The 16,923-nt window shown below is 45.3% G+C and overlaps 1 protein-coding gene across 4 annotated transcripts in view; it reads right to left on the bottom strand.

Annotated features, from left to right (window-relative positions):
* Positions 1 to 14,373, bottom strand: part of ANO6 (anoctamin 6) — a 187,577-nt gene extending 173,204 nt beyond the window's left edge. Inside the window, exon 1 of one of the 4 annotated variants that reach the window (XM_075930414.1) lies at positions 13,756 to 14,373. In XM_075930414.1, coding sequence (XP_075786529.1) covers positions 13,756 to 13,767 — 12 coding nt within the window. In that variant the 5' untranslated portion in view covers positions 13,768 to 14,373. The remainder of the gene's footprint in view (positions 1 to 13,755) is intronic. The other 3 variants (XM_075930407.1, XM_006126492.4, XM_006126490.4) reach the window with 3 other exon arrangements.
* Positions 14,374 to 16,923: the final 2,550 nt, after the last annotated feature.

Raw genomic sequence — 16,923 nt, 5'->3', positions numbered from 1 at the left:
GGGGCCAGCCCAGATTTCTCCGTGGGCGCATGTAAAGGGCCCGGCGGGCGCCATGGCACCCACGGGCACCGGGTTGGGGACCACGGTATTACACAATTCAACCCAAATTTGGCCAACAGTTTCTGGTCCTGAAAAAATGCATTTTTTGATGAAAAGCCATCTGTCAATGTAACAGACTGCCCTGTCTCTCAAAAGGCTGGAGTGCCTGGGGCTAGTTAACCATGATAACTAATGAGGCATTACTGGGAAAGATCCAGGGTATGTCTTATACTACATTAGTTTCACTGACAAAACTTTGTAAACACAAAGAAATCAACAAAAACAAAGTAACCAAAGCATGTTCACACTTGCTCCTGCTGTTGACAGATCTTGTCCACATTAAAAACTCCATCATTGACAGCATGAAGAATACTTTGTAGGCATGTATCCCACAATGCTTGGCAACAGCACCTGTCACCAGGTGTTGTGGGAACGCAGAATGGAATGGGTTGCATCTTGGGACTGTGCAAAATGTCTGATCAGGCACCACTTTGTGTCCCAGCGCTTAAGTGGTTTCTGGCTTCCTTTTGCGCCATTTTTCCAACTGCCATTTTTTGCTGTGCACTCCGGCATCTACAGTGAGAAGGTATGGATCCCGCACTTCTCTCATATGCTCTGTTATGAGCTGTGAGGCTATCACACATGGTAGTGCAGATAATCAGGAAGTTACTGACAAGGAAGACTCACAGGCACTCAACATTCTGCATGATATGGACAGCAGCAACTTATTGTTGCTTTTGGCACTCACAGAGCAATTTCACAGGGTAGACTGTCACTTTTGGGGTAGGGAAACCAACACTGATTGGTGGGATCACATCCTCATGCAAATATGAACTAAGAGAAATGGCTACAGAACTTCAGGATGCATAAAGCAACCTTTCTGAAGCTGTGCCCGAAGCTGGTCCTCAACCTGCAGCAAGCACAAGAACACCCAAATGAGAGCTGCCCTCTTGGTAGGGCAGTGTGTGGGAATTGCTGTGTGGAAGCTGGCGACCCCAGATTGCTACCGGTCAGTTGCAAATCAATCTGTAGTGGGAAAGTCACTCATTGGAGCTACACTACTGCAAGTGTGCAGGGCAATAAGTCACATCCTGCTATAGAGAACCATGACTGAGAAATGTGCATAAAATAGTGGATGGCTTTGCAGAGATGGGCTTTTCTACCTGTGGGGAAGGGGCAACAAATGGTACACATAGTAAAGTTTTAGCACTAGGCCACCTTGCAACAGAGTACATCAGCAGGAAGAGATACTTTTTGATGGTGTTTCAGGTGTTTGTGGATCACCGTGGGGATTTCACAGACAACATGGAATGATCTGGAAAGGTGCATGCATTTTCTGGAGCACTGGCCTGTACAGAAAGCTGCAGACAAGAATTTCTTTCCAGACACAAGATTACAGAGGAGGATGTGAAAATACTCATAATAATTCTGCGAGACCTGACTTGTCCCCTTACAGCCTTGGCTCATGAAACCTTACACAGGGCACCTGGACATCAGAAAGGGGTGTTTTAACAACAGGCTAAACAGGTGCTGCATGGTGGTGGCCTATGCCTTTGGCAGACTGAAGGGGAGATGGGAGATGGAAGAGTCTCTAGGGCAGGCTAGACCTTATGGAGGATAATATCCCCCCATGGTTATAGCCACTTGCTGCCCTTGGCATAATTTGTGTGACTTTAAGGGTGAAATGTTTGCTCAGGGGTAGAGCACTGAGACACAGTGGTTGGCTGCAGAGTTTGAGCAGTAACATACAGGGCTGTCACAGGAGCCAAGAGGGTCGCTATTAATATCAGGGAGGCTTTCAGGAAACATTTTAACAATGAGGGGCACTAACATATTTCTGTTTTCAAGTTGCTTCCCTGCTGCATGCCATGTAACACATATCCATGCAAGAAAAAGCTTGTACCTTAGAGCAAACTGATTGCTATGTGAATCTGTGGAACACAAAATAAAAACATTGTACTGTTATAAAACTTGACCTTTATGGATCATGGTAAGGCACGATGACACATACCAAAGCACATATTTGCTATTAAGGAAAGGTCTTGGAAAGGATAAAACCTCACAGTTGCGTATAGGTCCAGCTATCATTGTCAAAGTTGTGAGCAGGGGGTGGAATGTATGAGAAACTGAAGACTCCCAGAGAGTGAAAAGGAATGTGTGAGCACTGCTGAACAATGAATTGTACATGTGCTTCAGAGGAGGTTGACCCCAGATCTGCTCACTCTAAAGCTTTATTAAAAAAATTAAGATTCTCCGTTTGCAGTGGTGTCCCAAGCAAATACTTGATTCTCTTTCTGTCTTGACTTTCCATTTCCCAGTACTTATCCTCTGCGGAGGAGTGTCGTACCACCTCCCTAACCATATCTTCTCTGGTGCATCTTGGCCTCTTTCTTATCTACCAGAGCCATTTTGCTGATGTGCATGTGTCAAACCTCAAAGCACAATGCACAGAAGAGGTATTGTTAAATTCCAGCTTAACATTGAAACATTTCACTTACAAACACCTTTTGCAACATACCAATCACTTTCTCACTGACCCTTAAGAGGCACAGCTCTCTGCAAGCACTATAAGCATGCTGAAGCAAAATGCAGGACAATGTAGCACTTTAAAGACTACCATCTTTTTAGTCTTTAAAGTGCTACATTGTCCTGCATTTTGCTTCAGCTACCCCAGACTAACACGCTACATTTCTATCACTATAAGCATGGTGAATGTTGGGGTAGGTGGTGTATATGTATCTTCTTTTGTTCATGTACAATCCTTGCGGGGCTTGTGGTGCAGTTGCAGAGAATTCATTCTAAAATTATCCCACACTTCTCCCCAGGCAGGTATCACTCTAGCAGACATCTCACAACTGAGAGCAAGAAGAGAAACCGGGGCTCAACTACTGGATGCTTGTGGCTTTTTCCCTGCTTCATGTGCTGCTCTGGTGCCGGCACAAGTGACTGCAGAATGATGCGGGACAGGGTAGAGGCTAAAACCTCGCTATAAGTCCAAGATACATTCCAAAAAACCTAGATGTATGGCAAAACAACCTGAAAGCGGGGAATTTTATTCCCGCAGCTGACTTCCATTTGTGCAAATTGGTGGGGCTTTTTGCATGACTTAAGAGCGGGAAATGGGAGTACTTATAATGCATCAGTTCCTACAAGCGCCAATGACATTAGCGTAGGACAGATGTATACCAGGGCGACTTATAGCGGGAACACCCTGTAATATAATGGGGAAGGAACAAAACTGCACTGCCATAGAACCTGAGGCAGAGGATTAACGAGAACCTCCAGAAAATTTTCCAGAATACTTCTCTGGAGGATTCCATTGAGAGCTCAGAGTGCACCGACACCCTGCTTCGCCATACTGATTAGCTACATGGGGCTCCGTGCAACTCACAGAAACACAACCAAACTTCCACTTTTAAATACATTACACCCACCTCTTCACACCACAGCCACTTACCCTGCATCTCATCTCCTGCTCCCTGGAGAAGAGGTGCTGAGACTAGCTATGCACCTCAGGAGTGGAGAATAGTTCCTGGCTTCCTGCCTCACCGGGTGACCCCGTTGGGAGTCCCACATCCTCATCTAGTTCATCTTCTTCATCTATTATTTCATCCTCTGAATTAGGCCCTCTTTCTGCTGCCTCTGTGCCCGTCAAAGCATCCACTGAGCTTTTGGCAGTGGAGGTGGAGTCACCACCAAGGATAATGTCCAGCTTCTTATAAAAATGGCAGGTCTTAGGTGCGGCCCCAGTGCAAGTTTTCTCCCTCGCTCTATGGTAGCCTGCTTTAGCTCTTTTATCTTCACTCTGCACTGCAGCAGGTTCCACTCTCAGCCCTTTTCACACAAGCACTGAGAAATTTGCCCATTCGTGTTCCAATTCCCATTGGTCACTCACAGCTTGGACTGAACATTCCTCTCTGCACACACTGATCAGATCCAATAGCTCCGCAGTGGTCCAAGTGGGAGAGCACTTGACTTACAATGATAGAAAAATCTCTGCTGCCTCGGGCATATTCAGCAGTAAATTCCAAGAGATATTTTGTCTTAATAACCCCCCCCCCATGGGTAATATTAATAGTTAAATCTTTAAGGAAGCCACTGTGATATAGAATTCTGTAAACGTCACAGGCACATAAGAAAAACATGAAATAATCCCTAGAAAGTCTGCGAACAACAGAAATTAGTTGAATGGTAAACAATGACAGATCCGTTCTAAAGAGTGATCTAGATTTTATGGTAAATTGGGCTCATTTGAACATTACGCATTTTAATACTGCTGCATGCAAAGTGATAGACACAGGACCCGAGAAAATAGTTTCATTTGCAGGATCAGGGAGTGTCTTTTGGAGACCCAAGGCTTAGAGGATAACCAGATGACCATGAGTATGACATATAGCTAAGAGAGCAAATGCTATTCTTGGATATTTAAGGAGATGTTATTTTAAGTGAACACAGTATTAACAAGATCATTACTGGAATGTAGTATTCAGTTTTGGTGTCTTACTTCAAAAAGAATATTAAGAAACAGGAAAAGCTTCAGAAAAGGTCTAAAAGAATGATTTTTGAGGTTTGAAACATCTCGGGGCGGGGGGGGGGGGGGGGGAGGGGGGGGAGAGTAACGAAACCTGATCCATTGAATTTTTCCAAGAGATGGCTGAGAGGTGATTCATCATTGTAAGTATACATGAAGAAATGATATTTAATATAGAGCTATGATCTGGCAGACAGTCAAATAACAGGATTCAATTATTGGAAGATGAAGCTAGACAAATTTAGACTGGAAATGTGGTGTACATTTTTAACAGTGAGGGTTACTATTGGAATAATTTATCTCAGGAAATGCTGGATTTTCCATCATTGAAAGACTTTAAATTAAGACTTCAGATATGCTACAAATCAAAGGAAGTTAAGGGCTCAATGCAGAAGCTTCCTAGTGAAATTCCATGGTATGTGTAAGACAGGTGAACTGAGCAGATGATTATAATGGCCTTAACATCTACAAAGATATGTGAACTTTTTAAAAATTTCAATTAATAATTATAAAATACAAATTATTTAGCATGCTGATCTGTACTGTGGGTTTAAAGAGATTGCAGATCTGTCAAAATCCTTCCCACTCTTTCACTTTTTTAAATGGAAGAATTTTAAAGAATCACACTTATGATTTTACTGTCTCCCAGCAGTGTTTTCCCTGAGGATCAACACTCAATGAAACTGGGACTAGTCAGCATCTAATTACTAGCATATATATGATTCACTGCCAAGACCAGATAAGCATTAGAGTTGCCGTCCAGAATTTGAGCTTTCTGTTTGGGAAATAAATTGAGACAATATAAATGAGAAAATAGAAATGTCCGGTATTTTTTAAATAAGATGTACTGTAATGTCGATTGTGATGTAATGTCGATCGTGTCCGGTATTTTTGTTAAAACCATCTGGCAACCCTGATAAGCATTCTAAATCCATCATAGACACAACATACAACCTTTGCCATATAATAAATGTATAATATAAAAGCCTTGTATTAATTGGGCTAACTATTTCATGGCTACTAAGTCTTCCTGCCTATCTTAAGGTTTTATACTGCTGTCCCTCTTCATGATATCGGAGGGCCATTCATGAGACATACGTTGCGAATAGAGAGTCCTTAATGGATTTCATAGAATATATTCTGTGCAGAATAGGAATTATTTTGTTGGCTGATTTTTGGTTTGGTTAGCTTGTTGAATTTCTTTGTTTTTAGTTTTTCTATTGGTACTGGGGCGATGGAGCTGCTAACATCAGAGATGGAATGGCATTCTGCAGGAAAGGTGGAAAGGCTCCATCATTTACTTTCTGTTTCTTAAATATTCTGACATCCTCTGAAAGTTGTAAATTACTATTATAAGGCAGTAGTTGTGTTGTAGTTACATATATACATATTCCCACCCATATATATTTTAGAAGATTTGTGGAAAAAATAATAAAGACTATTTTAAAAAAATAGTGCAGTAGCATCCATACGTGGGATTTCAGGCACTATCACACACAAGTCCATATTTTGTTGCTGGGATGCTGCATAGTAATGTTGTAAGTAAAATGGGGACAGAGTGAGGGTATGTCTACATTGCCCATGTTACAGTAATGCCACTGCAATACTGCGGTGTAGGCAGCGTAGTCACTTTTTAGTGCCAGGGGAGTGATCTCCCTACGATTAAAAAACGCCAACCCTGAAAAAGCAGGTGTAGCTTTATCTTGGGGAGCACATAAAGCACTCTCCACACTGGCATTTTTCAGCTCAGTTATTAGCACTCAGTGGGATTTTTTTTTACACCCTTGGACAACTGAAGTTTGAGGGCTGAAAGTTGCAATGTAGACACAGCCTGAGAGCGGAAGATGGCAGAAGGAAGAGGGGAAGAAAAGAGGCATGTAAACCAAAGGGTAAATATCTATACAGGAGGAGGAGCAGACAGAGAACTTGAGCCATAATTAACAACTTGATGGTTATTACAGGGATGATGATTACTGTTCTGTGTTTGTACATCAGCTAGCACAAGGGAGTCCTGGTCGATGAGTAGGGCGGAGAGCCCAGGCTGGACAATGGCAGTGGAACCAGAATTTGGCACCCCTGCCGGGGGTAGAAGCCCTGCTAAGGCATCAGCAGTTGGGCCGGCATCCAGATCAGCAGCAGCAGGTCAGGCAGCCCTGGTGGGGCTGGGAGCCGCCAGTGGGACCAGTGGTTGGCTATCCAGCCAGACTGGCAGCAGTGATCCCAGCCAGGCCAGAGTTGTGGAGTGCCAGTGTTGATCACCCCTGAGCCGGTAAACTCTCATTCATGACTGGTCAGGTCCTGAGGATGCCAGACAAGGGAGGTCCAATCTGCATATGAAAAAAATGAAACCCAACTCCTATTTGTCTTCATATGCAAAAGAGGCAGCACAGTGCAAAACACTGAGAATGAAACTCATGAGTTCTAAATGCACCTCTGCCATTTATGTGGCACCAGGTAAGGCCCTTCATCCCTCTACTCCTTAGGGTAGGTCTATCCTACAGTATGCAAATTCAATCTAAACTAGCCTAAAATATGTTTTTCAGACTAAGTCCATATCAACATTTCTGTCAATCTTTTGACACATTTAGGAGAAAAACTACCTGTGGAAACAGCAACAAAACTATTATTGTCATACTGAACTGTTCCTGCATTATTCCAGAGTCTTGCTCTCCCAAATATTAAAGGAATACCAAAGCTGCAATATAAATGTATTATTAAAGATGAAAGCAATTTCTGTCTCTGCAGTGCAAAAAAAGACTTTTCTTCTATTTGATTTTTTTTCCGGAGCTGTTGTCATTGGTTTGTGCCAGTCAGCCACTTCATTTAGTATTTCAGCATGAGACTGGAACAGCAATAAATAGAGCAGAGCAAGCGGTATATTAACCCTTCAATGCATATGCTCAGTCTAATATGTTTTGGCTGAACAGCAAATCAAATTGCCCTACTGATCTATCTCAAATTAGTCTGCAGCAGACTTGCAGCCCGTAGTGCGCTTCAGGATGAGATGTACCTTAATTATTTTTTAGTTAGATTACTAAACAGAGAAGCAAAACAGAACTAAGAGGAGTGGCACCGAATAAACAATGTTTTGTACTGTAGGGATTCATATCCCATATGTAAATCACCAAGAGAAATATTTCCATCTATATACACATTTTAGAGTGCTTCTGTCTGCCCGTGAGTCTGTCTGTGCATCTGTGAGGTCGTTTGTCCAAGAACTCCTTCTAAACAGTAAGAGCTAGGACCACCAAATTTGGTAGGCAGCTTCCTCTTGCCCTAACTTACAGCAATATCAAAATTTGGTTGTGCCTGGAAAATGGGAAGTGCCAGGAATGGGACTGTTTTCCATTATATGAAAAGGGAGGGGACAGGGAAAGGGGGAATATGAAAGGGAGAGAGAGAGAAGGGTTGCAATACTGATAGTGGCCACTGGGAACAGCTGCAGCACCAAGAGAACAGCAAGCTGTAGGGCGAGGGCTAAGCCATCTTGCTTGTCTCCAGACTGGGTAAGTAGCCCTCTACCCCTCCCCTCCCAGTCCCAAACCCTGCCAGAGGAGGGAACAACCTCCAGAGCCTCATTATTCCAGACAGCCTACAGGCTGTGGCAGAGGGGAAGCATTGGACAGGGGACAGCCCCTGGAGCCTGGTGTCGTGTCTCCCCTCTCCCCTCCCAAGATAGCCTGCAGGCCACAGGGGGACTGCTGGAAGGAGTAGCACCCTGCAGAGCCCTGTTCTCCCAGACAGCCTGCAGGACTCAGGGGGAGCAGCAGCCCCCAAAGTCAACAGACAGCTTGAAGGCTGAGGGGGGGGCCATAGCTGCAGGAGGAGGAGGCAAATGCATTACTAGGTCACTGAATCTAATACCAGCACCTATTACAAAATAGATTAATTTTAAATCTTCCACAATTGTGTAGCTTGAAGCAAACTATAGCAGAAAGTTAGTTATATTTTGGTAGGTCGGGAAATGTCCTGACAATTCACTGGAGAGTTTGGCACACATGCATATACACACTCACTCATTTACCTTGCTATAGTATCATTCAAGTCTAAGTATTGGAGTGATTTACAAATCATAACATATACACAATATTCTACATCGGTAAATGATTTAGAACACACTTTTTTGTGCTCTAAATATACTTAAGTATTGTGAGATGGCAAGAGAAAATGAATGAGAATGGATAGGAAATGGGAAGCTCTGGGTAGCATGAGAAAATAATTACAGCACCCTCTCGGGAGAACAGAATTTAAAGCAAATGTAATGAGGTGAAGAATCATTATAATTATTCTTCTGTATTTGTACTGAAGTAGCAACCAGATGGCCAGTCATAATAGGAACTACACTGTGCTGGATGCTGAACAAAACACAGGAATAAGTTAGTCTTCAAGATCCCCTTTGGATCCTAAGAGAGAAATGGGCAGGAAGCTGCTGAAGATTTTTGATGAATTTAAGAGGCAATACACCATTACTTACATATGAATGCCAAGAACTGTTCAGGATGGAACAGGGAGAACTAACTAGAAACAATGGCTGAAGAGCAAGGAAAAAATTAAGACAGACAACCAACTAGGTGAAATTCAGAATCTTTTTCAAAAAAGAAAAAGGTAGAATCCTCATCAGCATCCAACCTGGCAGCATGAATAGTAACATCTCATGAACAATGCAAAACAGCAACCTGCAAAAGATGTTTCAGTGGTAATAGCAGCACATTTTCAAGATAAGGAAGATGAGAAGAAAGGGTTCAGGTTCAATAATACACCTAGGTTCTTGAAAAGGGGACAAGTGTTTGATTTGAGTCAGAGAGAGATGTGGTGTTGCAGTTTTGGCCTATAAGGCTTTCCTCAGATTAAATATTAATTTTGACTAAGACGAGCCTGAGGTTGTTATGGCAGATTTGGGAGTTGATAAGACTGAGGCAGGCAGAGCTGAACAATGAATTGTGAATATATGCAGAGTAAGGATACCCCAACTAAAATTCAGAAAAGAGATCAGTAAGGAGAGGAGAGGAGAAAGAGGGGTGCTAAAGAATGACTGGTAAAAGGCATTATCACAGGAGACCTATTAATTGCCAATCATACACAAATATACCAGAATAGAGCAAAGCCAAGAAAACAAATACCTGTGACTGCAGCAAACAATCCCAAAAAAAGTGACACCAGCACTATGCTGGAATGGCTTTTCCATCTGTGAAAACTGCCTTTAACAATTATTACTCTAGGGAGAACTCTGTGAAATTCAGGAAATCCCTATGCATACACAAAGCAATTTGGATGTAATAGATGGTCTGGCACTAGTAAAAGTACATGACATTTTGCAGAGCTGTCCACAATAAATCATTTAAGGTGGCTTCTAGAGAAAAAATGGTTTTAGGAATTTTAGTTCCTGCATTCCCATTTTACCTCAATTCCCATTCCACCACTTGGGGCCAGTAGTCGCTTCAGAAACAAACTCATGTCACAAATATAACTCCCTTTGAAAATATAGGGATGTCCATGTAATGGAAAAATATCCTTCCAAATTGCTAAAAGCCCAGCCAGAGGGCTAGACCCTGCAGTCCTCACTCAGTCAAAACTCCAATAGACTCAGTGGGAATATTAAATCATCTAAGAATTTCAAGTGGCGGCCTGTTTAATACTAATATATATAGCAGAGACTGCTTTTTTTGGTAAATGCTGGTGCACATTTGTGTGATAAGTAGGACACAAATATGTGAACTGCTAGCGTCTCAGGTCATCAGTTATATTTTATGGTCCTCTCTCCATAAATATCTCTATAGTTACTATAAAAAAATCTGCAGACATGTTACCTTAATAACCCTGTAACCCCATTGTCCATTTCAGTAAATTTCCAAAATACTCTTGTCACTTCAAACTGATGTATCCTACAAATCCATTACTTGAGCCAGCTGGCTTTGAAAGCTGAACCCAGCCCAGATCCAAAGCTGATATACAACCCTGACCAGAAAACAGTTTAACTGTTCTCTAAAGGACAGGATGGAAAGGAAAAGCCATGAAGTGACTATAAAATTCCACTGCTGATCCACCCTTGAATGGGGGAGTGGAGTAAAACTATGTTACTCTGACTCACACAAAGTGGAAAAATGGTTTTGCATTCTTCTCTATAGTACAGGCAGTCCCTGAGTTACGCGGATCCGACTTATGTCGGATCCGCACATACGAACGGGGCTTTCTCGCCCCGGAGCTTGCAGGCAGTGGGACCGCCCAGAGCGCAGCGGTCCCGCCACCTCGACCTCCGGGGCGAGAAAAGCTGCTCCGGGTGCCCCATGTCTGCTGGGGACCGTCTCCAGCAGACCAGGGACACCTGGAGCAAAGCCGGGGAGGCCAGAGCAAAGCCTCAGAGGCGCGGCACCCCGCCGCCGCTGCCGCTTTGCTCCCGGTGCCTCTGGTCTGCTGGGGGGAGGGGGGGGGCGCAGCTAGTAGCCCCGCCCTCCCCCCCAGCAGACCAGGGAGACGTGGAGCAAAGCCCCGGGCCTGTGGTAGAGCAGGTTGGGCGCTGCCGGTTGGTCCCGCAGCACCGCTCCTTGGCGCTACTGGACCAACCCGGCAGCACCCCAGCTGCTCTGCCCCAGGAGTCCTGATTCAGCCGCTGCTGATCAGTTTCAGCAGTGGCTGAATCAGGACACCTAGGGCAGAGCAGCTGGGGTGCTGCTGGGTTGGTCCAGTAGCGCCGAGGAGCGGCGGCGCTATTGGATCAACCCAGCAGCACCCCAGCTGCTCTGCCCCAGGCGTCCCCAAGTCAGCCGCTGCTGAAACTGACCAGTGGCTGACTACAGGAAGCCCCTGCCCCGGGCTTCCTGGAATCAGCCGCTGATCAGTTTCAGCAGCAGCTGACTTGGGGATGCCTGGGGTTCTTAAGTTGAATCTGTATGTAAGTCAGAACTGGCGTCCAGATTCAGCCGCTGTTGAAACTGATCAGTTTCAGCAGCGGCTGAATCTGGACGCCAGTTCCGACTTACATACAGATTCAACTTAAGAACAAACCTACAGTCCCTATCTTGTACGTAACCCGGGGACTGCCTGTAGTATGCAAATATTTCCTGATTCCATCTGAAAGTGGAAAGATTCTCACTGCTTTCAAGTCTGTGGATCAGAGCCAAAATGTGTACAAATTTGTACTGAGCGCATAATAACCTCCCCCTCCCGCTAACCTAGTAACGCACTTTAGATTTAGTAGCACTTAACAAGCGTTAATGTTACAGACGGTTATGCCTTTATGAGTAACAAACAGCACCAGTACCTACATTTTGTCCATTTTTCTACCAATACTAAAGTTCAATCCTGATATTATGAAAATATCAATATTGTGCAGGTGGCATCAGAACTACTCAATTGTTTCTGAATATTAGTAAACAGGAATCCTGTTCATTTGTTAAAACTTGAGATATGTAAATCTATTCACTCTCCCTTTGATGAATGGAGGGACTATACTGGATATCCAGTCTCTCCTACCACTGACACAGATAACATATCAGCCGTTTAACAAATAAAATAAGCAAGAAAGTAATCACTTGTGTAGAAACAAAAGGGTTCTGGATACCATGGTTATCATCCAAAATCACAGGACCAGATCCTCTGCTGGTGTAAATCAAGGTATCATCACTGAAGAGAATGGAACCATATCAGTTAATAGCAGCAGAGGATCTAGCCCAGAGTTTTCTCAACCATATTTTTTTACAAAGTACCCCTTTTAAAAAAAGTATAATTATCCCCAGTACCTACAGTTTTCAGACACAATTTTTTTTCTACTATTGCAACATATTCGTTTAAACAACTTAATCGTAGCCTGGTGGGCGATAAAATGTTTGGGTATAAAAAGTACAAAAATAATAAAACGCTGTAAAACTTAAAACAAAAATTAAGTTTTCTCCAAATTTCAGTTGTGTTGACGTACCCCTCAGACTTCTCTCGATTACCCCTAAGGAGACTAGTACCACTGGCTGAGAAACACTGATCTAGCCCATTACATCTATGATCTGGGAGGAAGACACTTGGACAGAATTCACTCCAATATTAAATGCAAAAGTAACAGTTCTGCCCTTAGCTGCTGATGGTATGAAGACTAGTATATAATGAGCATTAACAGCCTTTAGGCATTTTACTGTCTAGAGTACACACATTCCAGCACAAAGCCTTGGACCAGACAGCTTCCTACTTTGTTGGCTGCCTCCTTCTACTCCCCCCCATTTGTGGCTGTCAAATTAAGGACTATAAACTTGGCAAGACACGTGAGCAAGATGCTTTCTTTTGACCAGTATGCCAATAGCATGGCCCAGTTTGGGAGGATAGGAGTGTGTGTGTGACTGAATTATTTTCATTTTCAAAAGGTACCGACTGCGCCAATCTGAGGCCCATCCTTCCTCCAAAACAAGTTCTGTATGGGATCCTGGCTACATCCTCATTTTACCGCAGTGTTTCCTCTGTGCCATCAAACTCATTTCCTTTTTCCCCCCTCTTCAAAAACTGGCCAGTTTCTGCATAAAGTTTTCTATATATTTATGCACACTAAACTAGCTCTATATAGTCGGGCAAAGATGTGTTCAGATTAACTGCGAAAGGAACCACATGCATCTCTTGTATTGACAAATCCTCTCTCACCATTACCTTGAAATTCCAGCCAGACCTTGCACTTGAAACTTGCAGAACAAAAATCGGTCCTAAAACCTAGTAAGTGCCCGCATCAACCAGATCCCTCGCTAGCCCTCACTCCACAGTGACACACTCATTTCCTGGGCAGCTTCATTCATACCAGTAAAATCTCAGTCCAGTTGGGCGTTCCCATGTAAACACCCAAACTCCATCTTCAGGCATCTCTTTGGCCTCGGCTCTTCGCACAGTTAAAAGCAGAAACAATCTGCCCGCGGGCTTGGCTTTCAACCAGCGCTGAACACGCTCGGAGAGAAACTTGCCCAGATGAGCGGCAGGGCGGGCACACGGAGAGTTTTAGTAAGTGAGATCGAAGAGCCCTCCCCCCCCGACAATCTCTTCCCCAGGAGGAGACTAGATAATATTCACTTAATCCTCCCCTCCCCGCCCGCCCTGCGGTGTGGGGCCAGGACTAGCAACCCTCTATCTGTGTCCAGCTGTAGCACTCTCCCTTCTATTTCCAGGGTGCCGGCGGCTACTCATATGCTCCCCAGCCACGCTGGGATCCAACTCTTACTTACCAACCTCCCCATCCTCTTCCTCGTCCTCTTCTTCCATTTCCAGCAGCACGTCCTGGTTCTCCGCTTGCATTCTCCCCGAAGTTTTGCCTCCCCCTCGCTTTGACAGCGACGCGGCCTGGCGCCCGAGTTCGGTCTGGGGCAGAGTCTCGCAGGAAACCTTCGCAGGAGAAGCGAACGCTGAGCCCGGCCCTGCAGCAGCGCTGAGCTCCGCTTCCGACGTCCCGGCCGCGCCGCAGTGAGCTCTGGCTGGGCGGGGCGGGCCGAGGGAGGACGCCTGGGGGAGGCCAAAGGCAATGCACAAAGCCAACGGCGGCAACCTCCACCCTCCTGGCGAGCGTCACTCAAGGCGGGAGACTCTCTCGTTGCCCCGAGAGACAGGACAGCACAAGGGGAAGAGCGCCGGAGTGTGACTGACACCTTCTCCCTCACGGTCCCTGCTAAGGCAGAGCCACGTCCCAGCTGCAGAGCCCGAGCTGCGAGTGCCACTCCTGCAGGGCACGTGGTGTCAGGCAGCCCCGGGTTATCACACCACTGGCTGAGGGAGAAGGGAAGGTCTCCCACTGAGACTCTGGTGGGCCCATTGCCACACTCTTGCCCTGCCCTTGTGTTCTCAGCCCAGACATAGGCAGAAAAGAAGTTAACTAGTACCCACGTAGCAGCAGCCAGTGGCAGGCTTCTTACATAGGGGTTGTTTTCAAAGTGGTGTCCAGGACAATGGGTGGGGTGTGTTTTACAGTTTCCGCTTTGAAAAATTAAGTGGCCAGTTTCTAACTAGTGATAGAAATGTAGCCGTGTTAGTCTGGTGTAGCTGAAGCTCATCTTGTTAGTCTTTAAAGTGCTACATAGTCCTGTATTTTGCTTCAGTTTCTAACTAGTAATGAATTAGTAATCTGCATAGACATCAAACAAAAAGGCGTGTAATACACATAGCCACATACATGCAGACTCTTGAGCTGTTGCCTCTGAACTGAAGAGTGGGTTTTATAGACTGGCCTATGCTGAAATTGGTCAGATTCCTGTTAAGTACTTTGGAAGTCAGAATCTGGGTCTTGTTGTGCTAAAAGCTAGATGCTGAAAACAAATCTTTCCACCACAAAGAAGGATTATGGGCTTTGTCTTACTGCATTGTTAGTTCCAGTCAGAACTGAAGTTTTGTCCCAACAAGGAGGCTGTGTCTAGACTGGCATGATTTTACGGAAATACTTTTAACTGAAAGTTTTTCCGTTAGAAGTATTTCCGCAAAAGCGCATCTAGATTGGCACGGATGCTTTTGCGCAAAAACTGCTTTCGCACAAAAGCATCTGTGGCCAGTCTAGATGCGATTGGAGCAAGAAAGCCCCGATCGCCATTTTAGCCATCCTTTTTTGCGCAAAACAGTTCTTCCCTGTCTATACTGGTCCTCTTGCTCAAGTATTCTTGCACAATAGGGCTTTTTCCCGAGCGGGAGCATGAAAGTATTTGTGCAAGAAGCACTGATTTTGTACATTACAAAGTCAGTGCTCTTGCGCAAATTCAAGTGGCCAGTGTAGACAGCTGGCAAGTTTTTGCGCAAAAGCAGTTGCTTTTGCGCAAAATCTTGCCAGTCTAGACTCACCCGGAGTGCTTTAGGGCTTCTCTACACTGGAAAGTTTTGTTGCCAAAAGTACCTTTTTGGTGACCAATCCCAGAGAGCGTTCATATTGCAATGTGACAAAAATCGTGAAAACCGCTCCTCCCCCTGGCTTTAGCAAAAAGTTTCCACTTCCACGAGGGACTTTTATCTCTCCCAGGGCCAACATGAGTTGAATGCAGTCAGTTCCCCCACACATGGCCTCACACTTTATTATTGGCCCTGCCTGCCAACATCCTACTTGAGGAGTGTCCCAAAGCTGTGGGCTGCGCATGGCAGCGGTGGCCTCCCTGCTTGGCAGGAACCCCAGGCTGCAGGAGAAGAAGAGAAAGCCCCCCCCCCCCCCCCCCCGCACTGCCAGCCCAGGAGCTCTTTGTGCCACTGGGGGAGCAGTTGCGCAGCCCAGCACAGGCAGGGCCACAGGCCCAGTGTGTAACTGCTGGTAGGCCAGGCCACAGTACCGCATTCGAACTAGGCCCCACAAATAATCATGCCAGCCAGCCCTGACCTCGTCCCCTCCCTTCACTGTCAACAATCATGCTACAGTAGGGTTCATTTGAAGAAGTGGGTCATGCCCACGGAAGCGCATGGTACCATGTACATTTTTTGTTAGTCTCGAAGGTGCTACAGAACTATTTCTTGTTTTTAAAGTTTTTTCAGTTACAGACTAACATGGCTACCCCTTTGAGACTTTTACAGTAGGGTTAAGTTCATTGAACTCCAGGATGGTTCCCACAGTGCCTGATTAGCTACTCTGGCCAGTGCTTTGAACTCCGCTGTTCTGCAGCAGGGTAAACAGGTAAACAGAAATGAACCTCTTTCTCCTGAGAGCCCCAGGAACTTTTAAAATCCATTTCCTGATGGCTGGTTCACTGTGTAGTGCTCCTCATGGCATCTTCTCAGGAAAACGGGTGGCTATCACTCAAGACTCTCTCCTGCTTGGAGCACCTGCTTTTGGATCTTATCAGTGTTTGGAGTGAAGAATCCATGCAATCACAGCTGCAAGTGACCCATATGAACTGGGAAGCATATGGCCACTTCCTGAGTCCCATGTGAGAAGAGGTATGAGCAACACATCCTGCAATGCAGAGCCAAGATAAAGGTGTACCAAAGGGTGAAGATGGCAAACTGCAGGGTCTGGTGCTACACCCACAACATGCTATGTTTATAAAGAACTGGACACACTCCTAGGTGGGAACCCCACATCCACAGCCAGGCACTCTCCATAGCACAGAGTGAGAAACAGGACTTAACCTAGAGGCAAAAGTTCTTGATGAAGACCTGGAAGCAGGTGAGGAGGAGGGGCTCACTGCAGGGTCAACCAGTGTGGCAGGCAGTCAGGAATTGTTCTCAAGTCCCAAGGCTCATGAAGAGTCTCAACAATTATAAGTGGAAAATGAAGCAAGGGAAGAGATGCAGGGTAAGTTACTTTATTGCGAGTGCGGGTGGGGCTGCAGCTATATGGGGCGGTAAGTTGCTCTACTGCAGCCAGGGAATGAGGGCGCCAGCTGCACGGTAAGTTGTTCTATTGCAGCCAGGGAAGGGGAGACAGCGGCAGC

The sequence above is a fragment of the Pelodiscus sinensis genome, chromosome 1, assembly GCF_049634645.1.
Source record: "Pelodiscus sinensis isolate JC-2024 chromosome 1, ASM4963464v1, whole genome shotgun sequence".
Classification (NCBI taxonomy): domain Eukaryota; kingdom Metazoa; phylum Chordata; order Testudines; family Trionychidae; genus Pelodiscus; species Pelodiscus sinensis.
Note: the sequence above shows the minus strand (reverse complement) of the source record. Positions and strands in the feature narration are given on the sequence as shown.